Source organism: Cygnus atratus, chromosome 6, assembly GCF_013377495.2.
Source record: "Cygnus atratus isolate AKBS03 ecotype Queensland, Australia chromosome 6, CAtr_DNAZoo_HiC_assembly, whole genome shotgun sequence".
NCBI lineage: Eukaryota > Metazoa > Chordata > Aves > Anseriformes > Anatidae > Cygnus > Cygnus atratus.
Window position 1 is genome coordinate 13,221,343 of NC_066367.1, and position 22,121 is coordinate 13,243,463.

General features: G+C 43.7%; 1 protein-coding gene across 1 annotated transcript; it reads right to left on the bottom strand.

The window, feature by feature from the left end:
* Positions 1-2,810: 2,810 nt before the first annotated feature.
* Positions 2,811-7,399, bottom strand: FAM237A (family with sequence similarity 237 member A). Its single transcript, XM_035536924.1, has 2 exons — positions 6,988-7,399; positions 2,811-2,950 (listed from the first exon to the last, which is right to left on the bottom strand). The coding sequence occupies exons 1-2, from the start codon at positions 7,397-7,399 to the stop codon at positions 2,811-2,813; spliced, it is 552 nt and encodes a 183-aa protein (XP_035392817.1).
* Positions 7,400-22,121: the final 14,722 nt, after the last annotated feature.

Below are 22,121 nucleotides of genomic sequence, written 5' to 3' on the forward strand. Positions count from 1 at the left end.
ATGATCCAAGGAATGTAACTGATGGTTATAAGAAGATATGCAGCAGCTTCTGATGAGGCTTTGAATACCCTTCAGAGCAGGAGCATCTGAATTAAAATTGGTTGGAAACAGTGACAGATGACAAATACTGGTTTGGTCAGATGCAGTATGGGACAGGTATGGAACACAAATGCTTATAGATAGATATGCCTGAACCTCTTAGTATTTAACTCTTATTTCATGGCAGCAGGTAAAGACTCAGTGAAGTGTTTTCCCACATCAATAAGCAGCTATTTAGCTGCTAGTTTTCTGTAAGATGAAAGGGGCAAAGTCTCAAGACCTTTATTTTGTTGTCACTCGGTCCAGCTGACAGTGAAGCAATCTCAGTCAGAAGCATTCATCCCATCCTTCTCCTGTCACACTCAGACTGAGAAACGGCAAGCCAAGAGCAGTATCTGCAAAAACAATCCTGGCTCATCCCAATTTCTGCAACGGAATTCACAGGGAAGAGTGATAGGAGGCAATATCCTGTCTTTAACCACAGGACAATTTTGAATTATTCTTTTGAGACTGTACAGCAAACCTTCTTGCATCTCATACTGAGAGCACTTGCTTTTTCTTAACACAGCCACCCTAGAAGGCCCCAGTTTATAGTGAGGGTATCAAAAGCAAACAGCATCATCTGGTTGTGTTTTTATGCCAAACTGTTAAGACCTGAATAAAAATAAGTAAGACCTATGTTATAAAAACAATTTTAGCTCCAAGTCCTTCAGAGAGAAGAAAATATGTGAGGTAAGAGTTCCTTTAGGAATTTTATCACATGCGGGTTTACATACAATTGCATCCCCTTTTTGATTTCAGCACAATTAAAAACAACAGGTTGTCTCCGTTACATCAGCAATTTCCAAACATTCTCCATAGGGTGGCCTATGCTAAAGATTTGTCTGTTTTCCTAGTCTTTCCTCCACATACTAATCCTTCCCTGCCCATTTCCTCAAAGGCCAAATGATGCTACAGCCTGTTAATTAAGGAACTTGCTGAAGCAGAGCAGTATTGCAAATTTGTTTAAGCTAAACATAAGCTTGGCCAGCAGTGGTATTTCTCCATTTCTGTTGCTGTCTGACATAAGGAAGAAGGCTGCCAACAGCCCTTTTCTAGGGATCCTGTTGTTGTAGGAAGAGAATATCAAGATTGGAAGCACTAGCAATCTTCCCAAAGGGCTCTGTGGAAGAGTCTAACAGTACCTGTTCAGATTGTCTGTTTTTGTGTTTTGTAGAGTTTGAGAGCATACAGGAAGAGATAACGTCCTTTAGTACAATACCAATCCTACTTGACTGGCATCCAGCCCCTATCATACTCTGTTGTTAGTCTTAGTAGCTATAGGGACTGTGGGTGAAGACTCTCTCTCATGTTAATACAAAGCTGTGCATAATGGGGCTTTTAGATATATTAATATAATTTAGATAATTAACAACAGTAGAACAAGAGTGAGCAGAACTCTCGTAACAATGCCCTTGCCTCCCTCCCACATGGTAGCTGAACAGTTTTGTAGGCAGTGGCTGTAGGCAGGGATGTGCTCCTGTACTCATACTGCTTTAGTGTTCCCTCCTCTGAACATGTTCCCTCATTTCAACATTTAAATAGTTTGTTGCATGCTTAACTTTAAGCACAAATTTGATTACATTTAAGTTGATAGGCTTCTTGAGGTTTGCCATCTGCTTTCATTAGATCAGGATTTCACCCAGTGGGACTATGTTTAAGTTTTGTTTTGTTCGGGCCCAGTGACCATTTCAAGATTTCATTTAAACATTTTACTACTCAAACCTATTTCTGCAACATGCTGCACACCCAATATGCTTCTGCAAGTGAGGTTTTCTTTGGACACTTTGAAACTAAACAAATAAATAAATTGCCACATGCTCAAGGAAAGAAACTTTGAATGGGCAACTAAATGGACTTGCCATGGAAAGCTGAGTTTTGTGTTTGCGTTCATCTGGCCAGGCAATGAAAGTAATTCATCAAAGCATCAAATGTTACATGCCCCAAGTTTTGTTGCATTAGGTTTATATCAAATTGCCTATTAGAGTTATCAATAACAGTCAGAGAAAACTTGGTCACAAAGAGCTCGCAAACTAAAAAAGAAGCAAATTCAAGTTGTGTATGAGAATTGTTCTGATTACATACTCTGAGAGAATATGTAACATTTTAAGAAGCACTTTTATAAATAAAAATCTGGGGGAAATACAATAAAGAGGTTCTGTGAAAACAGAGGAGCTGGTAACACCTGTTAACATTTTTATTTTTGCTGGTAAACTGAAAAGATTTTTGGAAGATATTTTTAATATAAAAATACATACTACTTTAGCAGGATGGTGTCTTTCAGCAGCAGTTGATTTGCATGTGTATATAACTGCACTCAGTAAAACATCACCACCTCAGCTCAAATCCTGTCCTGGAGCTGATGGAGGTTTATGGCAGCTTTCTGCTCTGTTTGTCTATATGTTATTGGAGGATCAGTTGTTTCCTGTTTTGGCACCCAAAATATAATGGTTTGAGTAGGTCACATGCATTACAAAAAGCCTGATATACATACAGATTAAAGTAGGCAACTGCTTATAAACCATGCAGTTTATTAAGGAGACTAAATTCATAGGCAGTGTAAAAAAACAAACAAAAATAACAAACACACAAAGTTAATCAGAAATACAGTGCTCATGGTGGAAGAATGGCTACAACTATGTAAATTAACATCACTGAGGATTAAAATGCAAAGATCCAAGAGAAACAGTTCAAAAAAAAAATCTACAGATTGAGATCTTGAAGTAAATGTGTCATTTCCTCTTTTTCCCTAGCTCTCCAATGATTCTTCCAAGTAATGTAGATCTACTCTTACGCACGTGTATATTTATTAAATCTTCAAACATGTCTTTCTTCTTCAGAACTGGTGACCTCTGAATATGAGAAAATGTCCCTGAAAAGTGACATGAAAACACATATAAGTAATTAATTTCCAAATGGCAGAGCCTCAGTTTCCCACATCCATGCTTCCCCCATCTTTAGCTGCTACTGTCTCTATTTTATCAGCAGTAAATGTCTGTCATGGCCCCAGACCTCTTGTTTTGATGATAAGCTATATCCTTCCATTTGCAAGTTGCCTTTCATTGACAAATACTCTGGTCTTTCCCCCCATCACAGACCTTTTCCTTTTCCTTCAGCTTTCCTATAAGACTTTTCCACATGTAATTAGTGGGGTCAGAACATTCGTCTGTTGGAGTCTGCTCAGTCTTACAGACTTAGTTGCTTATTATTGTCTCTGCACAGTGAATGAGATCTCCCACACCATTTAGCAGCACGTTGGGTATTTCCTTGAGGAACTCTATGGGATATTTTCTTAGCAATTTGTCTTCTCAAAAAGTAACATTTTAACAGAGTGTATGTTTAATTACCAGACTAAAAAAGCTTAATACAGCAGCCTTTGCCCCACAACCCTCCTTGGCACCCTGTAGCCCTGGCAGAATTGGGACAGCAAGTTGTATCTTATCCCTGGCAGCTGGGCCATATGCAAGAGCTGATCTGAGCCCAGTTACCTGCATCTGTGAGGGGAGGAGTGCACAGCTGTTGCCACTCTTAGAGGGGAGACTGCTGGGGGAGGAGGAGAGAGGTAGAGGGTTTTTTGTATTTGTACTCTTCAAATATTAATGCTAGGGTTGTGGTATGCCTCTTCTGGAGGAGGATATTCTACAATTACTCTTCAGGAAGATTTGCTGTGAGTACAAAAGTTGTGTTTTCCTTGTGTTTTTTAAGTCTTACTTTGGCTTGTTGAGAGTTGTTAAAGCTATGATGTATCTATTTACTCTGTTGTGATATATTAGAAGTGCTTTTTTGAAACCTGCTTTTTCACAGTGTGGATGACTAAAGATGCTTTGGTTGAGTAACTGTAAAGGACTCTTCCCCACTTGTCTCAGTCTAAAGCTGACTAGCACTTCCCTACAGGCTGTCTAGGGGATTAAACATGTTGTTATACTGCTAGGTTAAGTAGGGTGTCAGTGGATGGAAGCAGTTTGTCAAGTAACTTGTATAGCAGTTCTGAGTTTGTTGTTGTGTTTTTCATGGATTGTGTAGAGCTTGAAGAATATCTTCAGACCTGTTGGTAACTACAATCAGGAGCCTAGCAGGACTATATTGATTTAGAAAATGGTGTTTGAAGCCATAAGTCTGGACCTGGGATACTTCTACCACTGTTTTGGTGTACAGTCAGACAATCTTGTTTCCTTAAAATGCCAAGTCTGGTAAACTGTGGAGGTGTTTCTTAGGTGTGACAGGATAGTTCTGTTCAGTACTGTCTAGAAGCTTTACCAAGGACTACTGTTTGTTGTTTTTTGTTGGGTTGGTTTGGCTGAATTTTGCTTGGAGGGTTTTTACATTTTTCTTAGACAAGCTCAATTTCTGCTACTCAGTTATCACAGTGACCTCATGGGATTTATCCTTTAGTTCTGAAACCTAATGCTGTTGTAATAAATGCTGCTTTTAAAGCATTATTATTATGTCCAGATCTGTCTTGATTTTCTATTCAGTATGCTTAAGGAACTATGGTGAATGCAGCTTATAGATCATCCCTAATCTGTGACATCTTGACATTCAAACAAATTGCAATTGTTGTAAATATTTAAGAGGAATAAGATAGAAAAACTTCAGATAAAGATGTTATGAACAGTTGTAGAAGTAACAGTATAAAGAGAAAAAATAATTGCTTTACTGTTTTACTCCTTTAAAACAAGCCTACTGAAAGCTATTTGTACCTGCCCATGTAGATGTGGAATAGGAATAGAATATCAGGTCACTTAAATGCTGTTCGTGTTTCTCTCTGGGCTAAGAAAACAGGCTTGTACATCTATTCATGCTTAAGAAGCAGTAATTCCATTCCTCATTGTCTGCTAGGATGTGATTTCTATCTGCAATTACTAACAATTGATTTCTGCTTTCACTGGCTAAACAAGGCAGTAAGGTCAAGGGTTACCAAGATTAAGCAGCTGGCTTTGTTAAGAAACTGGGAGACTTGGATAGGAGGTTACGTAGTTCCTCCAAGAAATAAAGTGTAGTCTGTCACTGCTATAAGCTGCCTGCTACCAACTGATGTTAATCAAAGGTACAGAGAAACCAGATGAGCTGATTGCAATTCACCATACAGATGTAAAAGGCGGGGGGGGGGGTGGAAATCCTTGTTTCTCTTAAAGTGAGAATACGGAGTAGTGTCTTAAAATCTCTGCGTGTAGGAGTAAATGAAAGTCAGTATTAATCACAAAACAAAAAAAATTGGTACTTCAAAACATCATGTTTTGACTCTTAATCTTGACTATTTGTCTTGAAGAGAAATTGTTTGTTTAGGAAAATCACTGTGTGATATGGATGTGAAGAGCTACTTGCAAACAAAAGGCTTAGAGGGAATTTAGACAGCGACATTTGAAGCTATATTCTTGAGGTGGGGAAAGAAAAGCGTCTGGTGCTTTAGCATGGTGGTCCTCTTAGCTTTTGATATTACTTCTGGCCCATGTGTGTAGAGCTGTGTTCTGCTCGCACCCAGAAGTGCATTAGCCTGGTCAAGACTGAGCAGTTTATTGCCTTTGTGATATCTAAGGCCATTTTAAAATGCATTTGGGGTGGTTTGTTCAGTTTAGAATCTGTCACTGCATGAGTTCCTTTTCAGTCGGGGAGATTGATTCAAGTACAACTCCTAGCTTAATGGCTAAAATACTCTGCAGGGAATGGGTGTAAGGACCTCTTGATCCTTCCTATTGAGTCCTGTCTTCCAATGCACACAAAAAATCTGATTTATGGGTAATAGCTGGACTGTCCAAAGATATAGTGTCCCCAGGGCAGACAAATCCTGAGTTCATGTCCCTTCTTCAGAGACACCCTGATGGGTAACTGCCCAGAGGGGTTCTTCAATATCCCATAGACACTGTCCCCCGAATCCTAATAAATAAAGCTCTTATCTAGGAAGTAGAGATAAAGGTCTGAATCCTTTTAAGCGGAAAGGCAGTTCTACCTTTGTCCATAGGCCCTATGCACTAAACTGTTGGTGATGGCAGCAGCACTCCTACCTTTCCATCAAAGCATAGCACTTGCCTCTTTTTGAAAGAGGATATTCTCCAGGGAAGGATGCATTGCTGGTAGCAGGGTTAGGACTGAAGCCTTGGAGAAGACTAAGATTTAGGAAAAGCTATGCTATATCTTTCTGCTGGGAATGGGGAGGCTAAGTGACGTGCTACCTTTTGTACATCCTGCTCTGAAGTACCAGCTCTCACCTTACTGCGTGTGGAGATGCTTTAAGCCTATGTATTCTGCTCTGGGGCAGGGAACCTGGAAGCAAGGAACTGCAGCATGTAATTTCATAGATCCTGTTCTTCTTCCTGAATCCATAGCTGTGCCTGAAACTGTTTGCACCTGAGTCGTTTGTGTGTTGGACTAAGTTAACAGAACTAGGAACCATCTAGTGGTTGACTACCAGATGGCAATTACTCTTCTGCTGAAAGAGTGCCACTCTCCCCTGTGGCACTGGTGTGACTGTTCCTGGGTTAATGCAGCCCTCAGAATGGGGGGAATTTGGAACTAGCCTGTCCATGGCACAACAGTAGTTAAATTGTTGGTGTTGAAGAATATCTCTTGTATGTTCAGCGGCTGAGCTGTCATATTTGTTTGAATCCTCCTGTGTTTAACTTTCTACTCCTGCTGCCTCTCCTGCTCCTTCCCCTCCCTCTCCCCGCCCCCCCCCCCCCCCCCCCCCCCCCAAAAAAAAAAAAAAAGTAAAAGCTGTCATTAGAGTTCATGTTATTTGGAGGTCAAAGTTTTTTACTGTAGTCACTTTGAACATTAGCATGAGTTCTGGACTGGACTGTGTGGCACTAACTTTCAGTGCTGTTACCACATGGTACAATAAGCCTGTGTCTCCCTCCTTTCCTACTAGAGTCTATTTATTGCGTATGAGATGTATATTAAACGAGTAGTAACCTTGGTTTCTCTTTGTGTACTGGGAATGTAGAGTAGTGATCTTCTGCTCAGCTTCTGCAAGCTGCCTTCTTCCTAGGCCATGGGTTCTGGAGAGCACACAGTCCACATAGATATCCCAGAAGAGCTGAGCCAGGTCCCAGAACAGAGCCCCATGTTTCAAGTTCTCTGATGATTTCAGGAAGATCATGAAGTCCCAAAAGCCACTGACAGAGTCAGAAATCCGAGGCTTCCTCATTTCCAGTAAGACAGCTGAGGAGGATTCCCAGCATTGAGGGTCTGCTCGCCCAAGAGCCAGTGGATCGATTTGGCTATGGCAGAGGAAAGGTGTCACACAGAACACTCCCATGATTAGCAGAGAGCAGGTGAGCCTCATGTTGTAGTGGATTCTCCTCCCTCTGTTACCAAGATCCATTGTGTTACTGAAACATAACAAAACCAAAATAAGCTGAAAAATTGTTCCTGCGTCATTGTTAGATGCAGGAACAAAACCCTAGCATCTTATATTATGTAGAAGGCACTAGATGATGATATTTGTTTCTCTGTTATTTAAAAATCCATATATGTTTTTTTGCATGAGTGAATATAAATACAGTGGAATTGCATTATTCTGTGCAGAAGAAGGGTGTGTTAAAAATTGGTAATCATCCTCAGATCCATATGATGAATTCCTTTATCTGGAAGTTCATATTGAAAGTTTTTTGGCCTTTTTTGATTTGCAGATTCTTGAACTTTTCCAGTAAAGATCCATTCTTTTTTACAGAAAACTCAAGCCTTTTGAAAGTCTTGCTTTTCCCCAAATTTTATGAGCCCTTTAAAATACTCTGCATGCTCCAGGGATCTTGAGGCAGCAAAGAGAAAACTATTTGTTGAAAGCATGTTCTAATGAATTAATGGTAGCTTGCAAAATCATCCATTGACCAGGAGTGTTTTACCTGCTAAAATGCAGAACAATTCTGAAAAGGGGGTATAACAAAGCCACAGCATAACAGCTGTATTGTACAGCATGTATATGTGCACATATGTAAATGTATGGAAGCTTATCAGATATCACTGACAATAGGCTGTTACGTTAACATTGTGAAACTTGGTAAGTAGCTGCAGAGGGAGAAATCCTGAGAATAATAATAACCTTTGGGGGACAGAAAGGCTCAGTTGTCTCCATCAGATTTAATTTCTAGTACATGTTGTGTATTTTCTAGTATGTTTCTAGTATTTGTAGTATATTTCCGATACACCTTTCTGATGTGGAACAGTTTGGAGATTTATTTTTAGTCTAGATCATGGTGTGTGGAGAACCTCCCATCTGTAGAAATCAGAGACATCCAAAATCAGCTTTTAGGACAAACAATTCTGTTTAAAAAGCAACAGCTCAGCACACGTGTTGTGGTTGTTTTGTGTGTGTGTGTGTGTTTTTGAGGAAAAAGCTACCTCTCTTAATCAGACTATCTTAATAAGCAACTGGCTTTTCACATAGAAAGCCTCCTCCATGAGTGCTCATCAAGAGCAAAAGCAATGTCTCTATGTGATTAAAAAAACCTCAAAGGCAGGAGGAAGTGTGTGTGCAGAGGTACCGTGTGTGAAATGTAGCCCAGCCACAGCCAGTGTGTAAGACCAGGGAGCGCTAGGCTGCTTTTACGAGGGTATTTCATTGCAGTTTTAAAGAACTTTTCAGGGATTGTAGTTCTCACAGTGATATTCTTATCTGGCCCCCTATGTGGCTACATGGTCAAGTTTTAGGAACGTTTTGGAGGCTTTTGAGTAAAGCAGTTTGAGAGTAAAGTCTGTATTCAGTCTGAATTAGGATCCCATGAGGAATGTTGGCTTGACAGCCTTGGATCTGAGCCTCACATTTCATGAAGAGGGACAGCACACCCTTCCCACTCTGCTCTGCCTAGTGGGCTGTCGCTTATGGCCGCGGTGGTAGTAATGGGGCTGTCCTTGTGCTGCTATCAGGATCTCCAGAAGCGTTGTTCTTCTGTACCCTGCTGCTGAAGGCAGGCTTTGATTGCTCTCTGAGAGGTGAAGCCGAAGCCCTCCTGTGGGTCACTGTCCCATTCCTCCTGGCTGGTGCATCACAGCCCTACACTGGGCAGCAGGCACCTGTGCATAGACGCTGGGCAATGTGCACCTACACCTGCTTACCTTGACTCTTTCAAGGGGTGTAACTAACTCTGTTTAGCAAGCTTATAGTCTTCAAAACAACCTGGCAATCTCAGATAGGATCATAGGGGTGGGAGGGAACCCAAACGAATAGTTCGAACTAAGGAGTTTTACTAAAACTGGGGTTTAAGTAACTGGGGTTCTGTCACTTGGGCGGGGGTTAGTTGGTTTCCACTGGTTACTTTGCTTTCTCTGCCTCCCCAGCCCCCTTTTTGGAAAATTCCTAAGTTACAAAACTGGGTAAGACAGGGAGGAGGGATTCTGGACCTGTCAGAGGGGTGGATGGAGGGGCTGCTGCTGGCAGGACACTTTAATAAGAGAGTCTGTCCTGCTTCAGGCACTGCTCAGGGCCAGCAGCCACGACCGCTGGTCCTTACAGTCTGCTCGAACATGGGGAGCACTTTGCTCAAGTCTTCTGCAAGCTTCGGGATTTGTTTCAGTGGCCAAGAGCTGGGGGAATGCCCAGGAAATCTCGGTTTCCGTTAGTGCCCTACTTGTGCTCGTGGTGAATGCTTCCATTGAATTCCACCCCTCACACTCCAGATCTTAGGGTCAATCCCTTCACAAAGTGAAGTTCTCTTGTGTGTGTGCGCGTGTTATTTGCACCTTGTGGCTCCCACTCTTTTTCCTCCCCGCTCTTTGAGCCCCCCCACATCCCTCCTCCCGTAACGAGCGGTGCCGTGCCGCAAAGCGCGAACCCCAAAAGTTCACCGCCCGCTCCTCGCCGCAGCCACCAGTGCCCAGCCCTCCCCCGCCGCGGCCGGCCCCAGGGTGCCCTCGGGGGGTGCCTTCCGGGAGCAGCCCCGCACCGCACCTCCCCCGAGGCGCCGGGCACCGCCGCCCCCGGCCCGGTCCGTCCCTCCCTCCGGCCCTTGGCCCACAGCACCTTACCTCGGCGCTGCGGCGTGCAGGGCGGGCCGGGCCGGGCCGGGCAGGGCAGGGCGCTCTCCGCGCCCGCCGCCGCCGCCGCGCTCCTTAAGAAGCCGGGGAGGGCAGCCCCGCTTAGTTTCTACGTCAGGGCTCGGGGAGCAGCCCCCACCCCCGGGCCCCGGCCGCTGCTCCCCGGCACTCGGCGCTACCTGCCTCCCGCCCCGCTGCGAGGCGTGCTCCGCTCCTCTGCCCCCTGCGGAGCTCCCCAGTCCCCTCCCGGGGGCTCGTCCGGCGCCGAGGGGCCGTCGGTGGCAGAGGAGCCGGCCCCTCGCCCGCTCTCCTAGCAGCGTGCCGCTGAGGGGGTCAGGGTAAAAGCAAGTCCCCGTGCTGGAGCTCAGGGGTCCGGACCAGGCTCGGCCAACTGGCACCGTCCTTGCTGTGCTTGGTTGCTGGAGGTGTCTCCTTTCTGTCCTCCACTCTTCCCTCTCCCCTGGAGAAGGGGTCTGTGGGGCAAAACTAGGGGTATTCACTGGTCAGGCTTCAGCCCATACAGCAGCAGCAGGTCCAGCTCTGCTGGCCAGTGAGGTGGAGACCCAGAAAAGAGCCTAGTGCGGGAATTAACTGCAGCTGTGGGGCTGAGCTGTTAATTGCAGCTCAATTCACACAAGTCAAGGCAAAGGAAAGACACCTGCGGGGGGGCTGTGTGCCTTCCAAAAGGGCTACATTTCTCCCACAGAAAATTAACGTGGTCTGTTACTCTTGCACTTCCTCTCTGTGAGGTTCTTCGCTGCATCTCCTTTCCACTGCCCCCCACTTGAAATGGCTGCGAAACTTTGATGCACGTGCCAGAATAGGCCATGCTAGTAGGGAAATGGAAGGAGGACACTGGTGAAAAGGCCTGTGCTCAACTCTGCAAGTGGCAACTCACCCTGTGCTCACTGTGCCTGCTGTGGCCACCCCATGGCATGCATAAACCACGCAACCAACTCGAAGAGCTGGGGCTCCAGGAACAGGCTGCTAACCAGTGTCCAGCATAATTTTTTTTTAACAGTAGCTGTTTGAAGCAAATAGGGCAGATGAGACCATTCTTCATAACTCTGTAGTCTGCAGGCCAAATTATGTAGCACACTGCTCTGCTGAGTGCTTGAAGTCAGTGCAGCTGCACCAGTTCATACCAGCTGGGAAGTAGCCCCTCTTTTTTTTTTTTTCTTTTCAAGACTAATTTGCAGTTCCCTTCTGTCTTTGCACTTCTAACTGTAATCCTTTCTCCATGAGGTAACTCTGCTTTGTAGTATCAGGTTTTTCTTTGTTAAAGTCAGTGGGGCCACGCTAGGGGGTCTGCTGACAAGTTGGCCTAAAACACTGATTTTTCTGTTAGCTATCTGTATCTTTTTAACTTACATCTTCCTGTGAGCTTGGTCCATGTAAATGGAGAAGCATATTCTTTTCCTAACCCATGATCTTAAAATGTACCCATGGCAGTAAACAGTTATTCTTTTCTTCTGATGCTTTATTTCTTATTGCCAATGAGCAATCCATATAAAAGTGTGTTTTGTGTCTGTAGTACTACTTTATAACAAAAGCAAAAGGAACTTAGGGAGAATGAGAGAGCATCTGACCCGAATCAATAGGTAACTCTGTTTTAGGGCTTTGGCAAGTTCACAGATGTTCCATTTATTCCTCAAGAAGCGTGGGGTTGGGAATGGTGAGCACCAACTGCAGACAGAGACTGCAGGAGGAACTGAAGAGTGCAATGGCTTGCCTGTGAAACATGGCAGTGCGAAGCCTCGTTCCATGTAGGAACTCCAACATTTTTTCTTTGTACTAACAAACACAGGCTATTCCAGTACCCTGCCTTCTCCCAGGCTCTAGGACTAAAAGGATACTTGTTTTTTTAAGTCACCTCCTTAGGAGCTGATTTTGGGCCCTTGTGCTATCAGGAGTGCCCTTAGCAAGTGGAATAGTTGAGTAACCAGCCTGCTTCTCTTAGCCTTGGTGTTTGGGGGTGGAGCGGGGTGAGAGGGAAGGGAAGTGCAGCTGTAAGACATGGGTGTTGTGGTGTAACCCAAAGGCAGCTCCAAAGTAGAAAAGGCTCTGTGTGTTTTGTTGGCCTGGGCACCGGAGGCCAGACCGCTGTAGGACTAAGGCGCCATAGCAGTGTTTTTTCTTAATGTTGCTGGGTCTGTGCTGAAGTGCTCTAAGGAATCTTCTCCGTGCCGTTAAGTGTAGAGCAAAAGGCTGCAACTGGAAAGGAAAAGGCAAAATGTTTCTTGTGAGTTGATACATGTCTGCCAAGCTGGAACCTTTCTGGATTCATTGTTAAGAAGTGAGTTTATTTAATTGAGTCCCCTTCTGGGGAGCACTTTATCTGGTTTTGGATCAAGAACAACATCGGTTTCATTCCACTCAGGATCCTTCGGGTAGACCCAAGGGTGCTGAACGAGGGGTTCTCAGAGAAATGAGAGTCACTGCTCAAGGGAAATGCTGCTACAGATAAAATACTCAGCTCCACAAATACTTCCTGAGCCTCTGTTCCCTCTGAACCAGAGCACTCACATTCTATTTCTGGGAAAGACGCTTTTGTTAATTGGATTCATCACCTCAGCCTTCTAGAGGAGAAGAAACATAGAAGGGTGGGCCATCTCATTCAATTCCACGAGCTCAGTAAAGCTCTCTGTGTCCTTTTTAGGCTATGAATAATCTTTATTTCACTATCCTGCATGATGTATTCCCCTGACAGCTGATGTTCACGTCTTCAGTGGGTCTCCGTATCTTATGAATGGATTTAGTTCAGATGGGCTGTAGTACAGATCTACAGACATTTGCAAAAGCAGACTTTTATCAAGAAAAGTTTATTCTTGAACTCATAGCTGAGAAGGATGTTTCAAAGAAGAAATGGTTTTGGGTTTTGTTGTTGTTTGTTTTGTTTGTTTTTTACCAGAAAAAATACTAACAAAATATAAGCAAATGCTGAGATGATCAGGCTATAGGAATTGAGGGTAAGAAGAGAGAAAAGTTGAGTGGTATCTCATGGGTATCTATGTTTTGAATAAAGGCATAAACATCTGTGCTGAGTTGCTCGCTTGTATTTGCTCCCCGCAAACCCTCCATTGTGGTTTACTATTAACAGTTAATAGGCAATGGCTTATAGTTGCTTCAGCAACTATAAGCATTTTTACAGATAAAAATTAAGTTCAGCGTTGAGACTGAGAGGCAGCAAGGTATGATGGTACTTGCTGCATATTGCTTGCCTGTAGATTCCATGAGCACGTGAATGCAACATTAAACTTGACAAAATTATCCACATGATAAAGGAGCTTAAAAAAAAAAAGTTTTTAAGGAATATTCTTAGCTGAAAGTTTGTTTTGCTGAATTGGGTTCTAAATTATCCCAGCTTTGTATGAAATCAAGCCAAGTGACAGCAAAAGCAAAACTTAGGATTCTTGGGGGGGAGGGCAGTGAATCCCAAAGGTCTGTTAGTTTGTAAGTCTGCATTACATGGGAGAGACTTGATTTATTTATTTATTTTTAATTATTTTTTTCTCCTTCAAAATCCACAAAGGCAAAATGAGGCTCTAACTCCCAAATATACCTTTGCAAATTCTCTTTTAAGCAGGAGATTAAACTGCTTAAAATTGGCTCCCTGACAAATATACCTAAGAGCTTCTTGGAAATGAAATACTTACGCTCAATCCAAAGTCTGTGGATATTTTTTATTAATTTTTAAAATGGTAGTTAGAGGGCTTTGAGTCAGAACTCAGAATTTCACTACTGTCTAGTAAGGGACAGTGAAAGCCTCCAAATGCAGAACTTGTTTGAAGAGTACACTGACTATTTCAAAAAATTAATTTCAGCTAGGAAGTCATGTAGGCTAGTGAGCAGTCTGTAACCCATCAGTAGGAGCTTGATATTCTGTAAGTAGAAAGGGGGGAAAAATCTTCGCCAAATGATTTGCTCACACCTATACCCCCACCCAGGCTGGCTTGTGTAACTTGATAAATAGTCTGTATCATAGCACTAGTGTTGTATCAAAGCATGGTTCTTACACTTTTAATGTCAAATGTATTTTGTTTTTTCCTCTCTCCTGTACCTGCTTTCAAACTGTGGACAAACATGCATGACGTATGCAAACGTGGACAGACTTTAGAGAGGACTGTGCTTGTCCTGCTTGGTTGGTTACCTCTGTGCGCAGCAAGATCTCTTGTGCTTGGAGGATGCAGGTATCGTTGAGATGCCTTGTCTTCCAGCCCTTTTAGCTGAAGGATAGAGTACATACTGCAGTGTCCTCCTGAGCTCTGTAGGTGTTTGTACTACTATACCTATGGTATTGGATGCATCAAGAAACCCAAAGATGAAGTGTAATAAAGTTAAGAAGACCACGTGTCTGTACTTGCCAGCAGAGTAATGTGAGGTCTAACTCCATCTCCATAGAGCAAACCTCCAAGCAGCCTGTGTTTCTGCTTCCCTACAGGTCAGTCTCTTGCATGGAGCAGTGCTTTGTTTTCCTGCTCTCCGCTTCCACTTACTGCGTCCTGGTTTCTGAGCATTTTTTCCTGAGCCCACGTAGCATGAGTGCTCTGCCTTCCTTGCCAAGGGGTTCTTGCAAGCTCCTCGCAATAAATAGTTTGTGCGGCTACTGAAGATAGATATATTTTCATATTGTCAAGTTGCGGAGGGCGTTGTTGTGACTTTGTTTAGGAACCTGCTCTAGCTAAAGTCAGCAGCCAAATACCCAGGGTGGATTTTATCCACTGTGCTGGTATTTTTATTGGAATGATTTGAAGCTGATGGTTGACTACTGGTGGATGTACTGAAGCACTAGTTTGGTGGTGTGGTTTGTTTTGTTTTATTTTATGTTGTTTCTAGCTCAGTTTGCTTAGAGTTACATCCTATCTTTGATTTCATAGTGCCATTCTTGCTGCTCAGATAGGTCATCTGAAGACAGCAACTCTTTTCTAGTATTGTACAGCTTTGGCAAATCACACCAGGGGCTTGGTGCCTACTCAGTGCCCTGTTTCACAAGATCATTATTTAAACCCATTAGCAGGGCTAGCCTGAGGGACACTGGAGGCACAACCTTGAGGTTGTCGCTATCAGCAGGTGATGTGGGCTAGGATCCTCCACATCTACTTCTTAAGCTTTCCTGTTAGTCACACTCCTAATCGACACCCTAGTTTCTCCTGTGACACAAGCTGGTGGATTGAATCTGCAGCCAGAAAGTATTTGATGACCCTGCACTGGTCTTCGTGATCCTCTGGACTTGTTACTCTGTGATTAAATGGCCAGCAGGAAAGGTGGTGGACAACAGCTTGTGGTGGGTGGACTTAACCAGTTCTAACTAGTGGAGACATAGTTGCTTAAATGGAGACGTCTTCAGTGTTATGCACTACTGGTGATGACCTGAAATGTCTTCGTAGAGCTAGCAGACACAATATGGGACTGGCAGGAAACCTGTGTGCTTGGGGGCCAGGACCTGGAGCCCTCTGGAACCCTATGGGATGGCCCTGGCCTTGCTTGAGAAGTGGACTCAAGTCCCTGATGACTTATGCAAGGTTTGTGGTGCTCTGCTTCTGCTGTTTTCCTCTATCAGCACGTAGTTCTGTGCTCTGCTGGATTTCATGAAGTTTGAGAACTGTTGGTGAAAACAGTACTCTGGAGGTCTGTAGTTCAGACTTTGACTTCAGGCACATCTGTTACCAGCAGTAGATCAAGTCAGCTGTGCCTTTTTCTAGGCAACTCTTGAAGGCCTCCAAGGATATTTCAAGAGTCTCATTGGCTACCTGTTCCAGTGGCATACCGTGCTGTTGGTGGAAATTTGTTTTCCTACTATCTAGATCGAGTTTTCCAATTGGTGACTGTTGCCCCTGTATAGCTCTACCAAGAAGAATTTGGCTGTTATCTTTGCAGTTAATTGAGCAGAAGTTACAGGCTTTTGTTAGATCATTCTTTAGTGTCCTCTTTGCTAGACCCAGCCAGCTAAGCTACCTCAACATGTCTTCACATGCTCTAGGCTCCTGTGTGAACATTTAATAGTGCAGTCAACAAAGGCCTTCAGTATCCCACCTGACAGAGCTTTTCAGTGCTTCTATCGCTTGTCACCTTCTTCGGCTGCACCTTAGCCAGTTATACGTTGCAACGCTCAGGTATTTCTTTCCTGGTGCACCCTGTATCTAGTTGTTCTTGCCTACAACTTTAGAAGGCAACATTTTTATTGCTTCTAAATCCTGTATTTAAAAGATCCTATCTTTAAAACTGCCTAGAATGTGAAGTCTTGTAAAGGATGATTTGAATGCATGGACCTGTGGCAGTTCTGGAGTTTGGAACACATGGGTTTGTGGTATTTGTCTGGAATACTTCTGTGTTTTGCCCATTGTTACTAATTGGTACTTGCTTTTGAATACTCAGAGAAACACGCATGCACATCTTCTGTGAGCTGGTGTGCAGGTAGTACTGCACGTAAGCAAATCGGGTCAAAGCCAACTTAATGATTTATATTTCTTGATCTGCATCAATCTCATGCTAGGTGACTAGTGGTATGGCATGCAAGCCATTCAGTCTGTTTTGTTTGTTTCCCCATTTGTCATCAAATCAGGTTTATTCCTGTTCTGCTTTTTCCACTGTGTGGCAGATATATAGATCTTAGCACCTAAGAGGTTTAGTTCGAATTGCTAGATCTTCTCATCCTGTTCCAAAAGTGTGAAGGGACTGTGGGTATTAAGGTCTTCTGAATCACTGGTAAATTTTGGACTTAATGGAAACAAGTGGAGTGTGCGTTCTTCTCCATGGGCTTCTGCTTCCATGAGAGGTGTGAGGAATTGCCAGGGAGCTGCAGGTCTTTATTAAAAGAGATCTTTAATAAAGAAGTTGTCTTCTCTCTTCTTGTCTACCAGCTGCTAAATGTGAGCAGCTCTGTCACCAGTAGCATCTTTAGGGCCTTCTCCCAAAAGTAAATTTAGGTGCTATTAGTCATATGTTTGAAGCGGCTTCATCGGTGACACTGATCTAAATTAATCTGGGAAAAAGGTAATATTTCTTGCGTCAAATGTAGTTAACACGAACTTTGAAAATACATCCAGAGCAGGTATTTTTTTAAGTGCAAACTCAGGAATATTGATTAGAAAATTAATGTATATTTTTTTCAAAACATAGTTTGGTGACATGACACTAAATGCAAATGACCTTTGTAAAGAATATGACTATAAATATCCCATATTTTATCTAGATATGCTAAAACATTCCAGGAAAATAAAAATAAACCCCTTTGATTAAGGAACACATTAAAATCTCAGTATTCTTGTCCTGTGGACAGATTGTCTCCCTTTAACCATTCAGTGTAGTTTTTAGAGAAATGTAATTTTAATGACATTCAAAATAGTTATATTCAGACAACTATTAGCTTCTGAATGAAGGGACATCCCTGTCATTTGGGTACTGCTCTGATAACTCCATGGTCAAGAATAAAGGCATTAGTTCTCCCCAGTTTTTCCCCTCTCCTTCCTCAAGTATTCCCAGGCACTAAAAGAACCCACCTTCAGGCACTCCAGGCAGAAGGAAGAGTTGCCCTGGGTGGTGTGTTATGGTTAATAAATTAAAAAAAAAAAGAGCAGTTGAGTGAAACGTGCTTTAGTAAAAACACTCTAGCGTTTGAGCAGAAAGCAAACCTACTATGGGATGACTTTCTCCTGGTGTGCTAGAGCCAATTCTTCTGGGGGAAAGAGCGTATCTGCAGTGTGCTCTTTCTTGGAGGATTGTGATGTGGTACCTTGCGTCCTACCCTTTCTTGCTCTAAGGATGTTTCTTTTCTGTAGCTGTTGGCAGAGAAGGGCATTTGAGTGTGCTTGCCTCAGGTCAGCTTCTGTGCTGAGCTGGCAAGGCACTGGGGAACATGCCAGCCCTGCATTCTCCCACCTGCCCAGCAGCACTGGCATGCCCCTGGCCAGCTAGCACCCAATGCTGGGAGCCTGCCTCTTTGGGTGGGAGGCTGTTTGGGGGAACTAGTCTGCAAGAAGAAATTGGAGGGAGGAGAGCAGATTATTTAGGGCCAAGAAAGGTCGCAGGGGGTTCAGGAGAGAAATACGAATATTCTATCTCGTGTAAAAGGGATGGACTTGTGAGACTGATCTTTGGCTTTCCTTAGTTACCTGCTGATTCTCCAGCAAACAATCTGCTTTGATACATTCTGCCACCAGTTCTGGCCTAGGGTTCCTTGGCACTCATAAAAAGTGCGTCTCCCTAACCCAGAGATGTGGTGGTGCCTTATACATATGCTACTGCTGCTGTCGGAGGAAGACAGCTGTTTCCATGCAACATCCAGTTAGGAATATCGACGTGTTGTCAGGCATAACTTACTGGCAGGGGAATTCACCTTCTTGAAAAACTTTCCAGGAGTTGTAGTACAAGCTCTGTTAGTCAGAATAGTTAGACCAGACAAAAAAAACATAAATTTTCCAGTAAGGAGCAGTATGATAGAGGCAGATGAAGCATTGTTTTTTATTATTTTTTTGGTTTTTATTTTTTTATTATTATTTAGTAGCTCAGTTCACTCTGAGAAGGCCTTTGAAACCCCTCTTTCTTTCACAAACATCCTTTGAAACCTATTCTCAGAGGGATGCTACAAAGGTGATACTAGAGTTGAAATTCTATGTAGCAAGTTTATCTTTAAATCAGCTCTTGAGCATCTGCAGAGACTCTACTTTTATTTAACAAGGTCTTCTTTCCTGATCTGTTCTTCATTAAGCATGCCTAAGGAGCAGCATACTCTGTGGAAAGGTATTATTTTGAATGCCTGTGTGCAGGGTTGTGAAAACCATATTAGGCAACTGGCTCTGCCTAAAACCAGAGCTCTCTGGTCTAGGTGCTAAAGATCATGTTTGAGTAATGTGGTTCGTGTCAGAGATCTTGTGGTTGAAGTGGACAATACCCAGCCAAATCAGGAAGGAAAACTGAAGCAAAATAAAATGGGACCTGAATCTTTTGCCTACCTGTCAAGCCCTCTGATCCAACAGCTTGTAGTCAGGATCCTGCTATGTAAGGGAATTGTTCCATATTTCCTGTGAATAAGGCAGTTTTGAGTCTTTGAGTTCAGGGCCTCCTCATTAAGCAAGGGAGAATTTAAAATCTTTAATTTCCTGAAGCTTTTCAGTGAATGCTGTAGGGTACTATAATAGTTCCAGTTTCTTGGAACTGCTTTCTCGTTACACAGAAATCCTAGTCAAGCATGTATTGTCTGTAAACTATGCCATTGTTAACAGTAACTTCATAATGGAGCAAGTCTTGCAATAGCAATATAGGGTTCCGATGTACCTGAAAAGAAATAGGGGAGAAATTAATGATTTCCAAACAAACAGGCTTGCTTGTGCGCTATGTCTGCATCCATCTGATTTCATTGTTGTGCCACCCTTACTTTTAGAGCGGGGCACATTGACAAGGGAATGGGTCTGGGGAGGAAACAGATGGTCAGAATATGTCAAATGCCTACATAATTGTCTAAGTGGAGTACTGAGGCTTAGACTGTTGTCCTTGTATTATGGAAGTAACTTGAGCTTTCTCTTTGAAAGTGCTGATCGATACTGCTTAACACTACCGCAGGAACTGCTGTAGCAAGTTCTGTAGAGTCATTCTCTAATTATATAGTTGTTGGTGTGTTTGGGAGGAAACTAGACTGCTCTAAACAACGATTTGGGAAGAGATCCTTGTTAGGAAGATAAACACATCTCTGTTTATGCTTCCAACCATCTCTGCAGCTTATGTACTTTGTGTGGCTGCACTAAGGCCGATGTTCAGGCCTTTGCAAACGTAAGTGCTGCAGACAGATGGAACTCAGTGTCCCTAATGCTGCTGCCGTGCAGCTTGGCACGAGCACCAGTGGAAAGTAAGGTGGGTGTTATGCCAGCACAGCCTGGGCTCTTCCTTCAGCTTGATAGCAAAAGGTGTCATTCAGCACAAGTCCCATCGCCTATGTGCTAGGGTTCTTAGAACATTGTCCAAGGTGGGTCAAAGCTGCAGTGTCACAGAAAATCAGCTGCTGCTCCTAGTGCCATTTTCTTCTGTAACCCCCCCGAGCACCCCTCCAGCACTTCTGCTGGAGCAGGCCTGTAGCTCAGGTAGCCCTGAGGCCGGGGAGGAGTGTGCTCATCACCCCAGGGAGTGTCACATCTCCTGTCTGAGCTCCTCTGTGGCAGCTGGGTGACGAGGAGGGTTCTGGCAGCGAGCAGGGGGGTCCTGCCCTCCCTCCTGCCTGGGTGAGGCCCTGGCGCTTTGCCAGCAGCGCAGGAATGTGGTCTTGCACGGGGCTCTGCCCAGCAGCCTTCTCGTGCACAGGGCTTCCTCTGGGCACTTGTTGCAGGTCTGTAGCAACGGGGCGTGCCTCCACGAGCTCTGACCCCTGTGTGCTCACACAGTTAGCTGGGGGTAAAAGTTCTCTCTTAGTGAAGAAAATGCCTCTGCTGTTACAAGTCCTGTGACTTATTTGGCTGTGCTGCAGCTCCATGAGGCGTCCTGGTGCTGTCGTTTGCATTGGACACTGGTGACTGATTTGTTCGGTTTCCTGGAATACTGGATGTATTTTTTTCTGGGAATAGTGGAGCTTTCATGTAATAGTTAAGAACGCTTCAATGTTCCATGAATCCGTAGCATCCTAATGTGTATTGAGGAGTCTCTTCTAAAGGGTGGATATTTAAAACCTCAGCCTTGATGGTCCAAAGACCAAATCAATGGAAAACTGTCTTGAATTATTAAGGTCAGTGCCTATTCTGTTTCATGGCAAATTCTCAAAATTATACCTCCGATCTAATGTGTGAGGGCAAAATGCTTGAGGGTATGAATTATCTCCATACAAATGCAAGTGTGCGCAGAATACTTTGAAAGGAATCAAATGGGAAAACGTGGAGCTGTCAGTTGTCAGCCCATTGCTTTTTGCAATGGATATGGAAACAAGTTTAGCACAGTTGCCATGAAGTCCTTGTTTTTCAATTTCTCCTGTTTTCTCTGAAACTTAAGCAATGCAAATAGCACTAGGTTTGAGTTAGCCAGATGCTTTTCATTCCTGAGAAGAAAGTGGTCATCATCTAAACTGGAAATAGGAAACTAGTCAAAAATGCTGTTCATTTGTGTGGTTACTTAGCTGGACCTGTCCAGGTTAGACTGCGGAGACTCCTCCCTGCAGGAGAGGAGAAACTTATGTTAGGGACCCACAGAACGTAGCCAGCCTGTAGAGTAAGGTGTGGGCCATGTGCTCATTCCCTTGGTCCTCAGTTAAAAGCATGGCTTTAAGCTTCCTTTCTCTCTGGACTTCTCTGTGTTCAAGAAGTTCTGTGCAGGACTGCAAGCAATAGACAAAACCTGCAGATGAAAACTTACTACTTCTTGGTCCCAAAAGCAGATTCAAAGATCATAAACTTTGGTCTGATGGCTGAGGAAATCAGTAAATGTATGATATGAACAGTAAGTGTATGGTATGAGAACAGGGGACTTTTTTTTCAAGTGGTGCAGTGTTGCGCTTGTGAAGCCTGAAAACTGGACCTGGACTAGGCGAGTTGTTCTGGTTTCTGCCCTTCCCCAGTTAAGTGTCACATAAAGGGGACTGATTTCCCTGGGTTGGCACATCTGACTAAACCTGGCCTCTGGGGGGTGCAGGAGACTACTGGGAGATGGGGCAACTCCCCAGGTTGTGTGATGGGAGCTGGGCACGGCTGTGCTTGTGAAATGGAGGTAAAAACCACCGAGTTGTTTCATGCTTTGAGTTACCAGGCTTGGCAGGGCAACTCTTGTACTGGCTCAGAAAGCACGTACTACAGCACAGCCTAATGTGCTACTAGTGGTAAAGTTGAGGGGCATCCCGCGACTTATGAAAAAAACAAGCTATTTTAAAAGACAACTTTAACAGGGATTTTAAGCGGACTGGTACATGATTACTGTTTGGAATGATGTTGCCTTCAGCAGTGCGCAGTTGCTCAGAAGTAACACATTAAGGGGATGTCTGCACTAGCCTGATAGAGTCCTTGTACTTACCCAGAAGCCATGTTATCTTCTTGCATTACATGCTTCCACTAAATAACTTTTTCAAAAAACCTAACATCTGAAGATGCACTGCTTTGCTTGCTGAG

Excerpts from the sequence above, each read along its gene's own strand:
- FAM237A (XM_035536924.1), bottom strand. The coding sequence starts at position 7,399 with ATGGATCTTGGTAACAGAGGGAGGAGAATCCACTACAACATGAGGCTC. Across the intron at positions 2,951-6,987 it reads GTACACAAAGAGAAACCAAG|GGACATTTTCTCATATTCAG; the intron begins GTTACTACTCGT and ends GTCACTTTTCAG.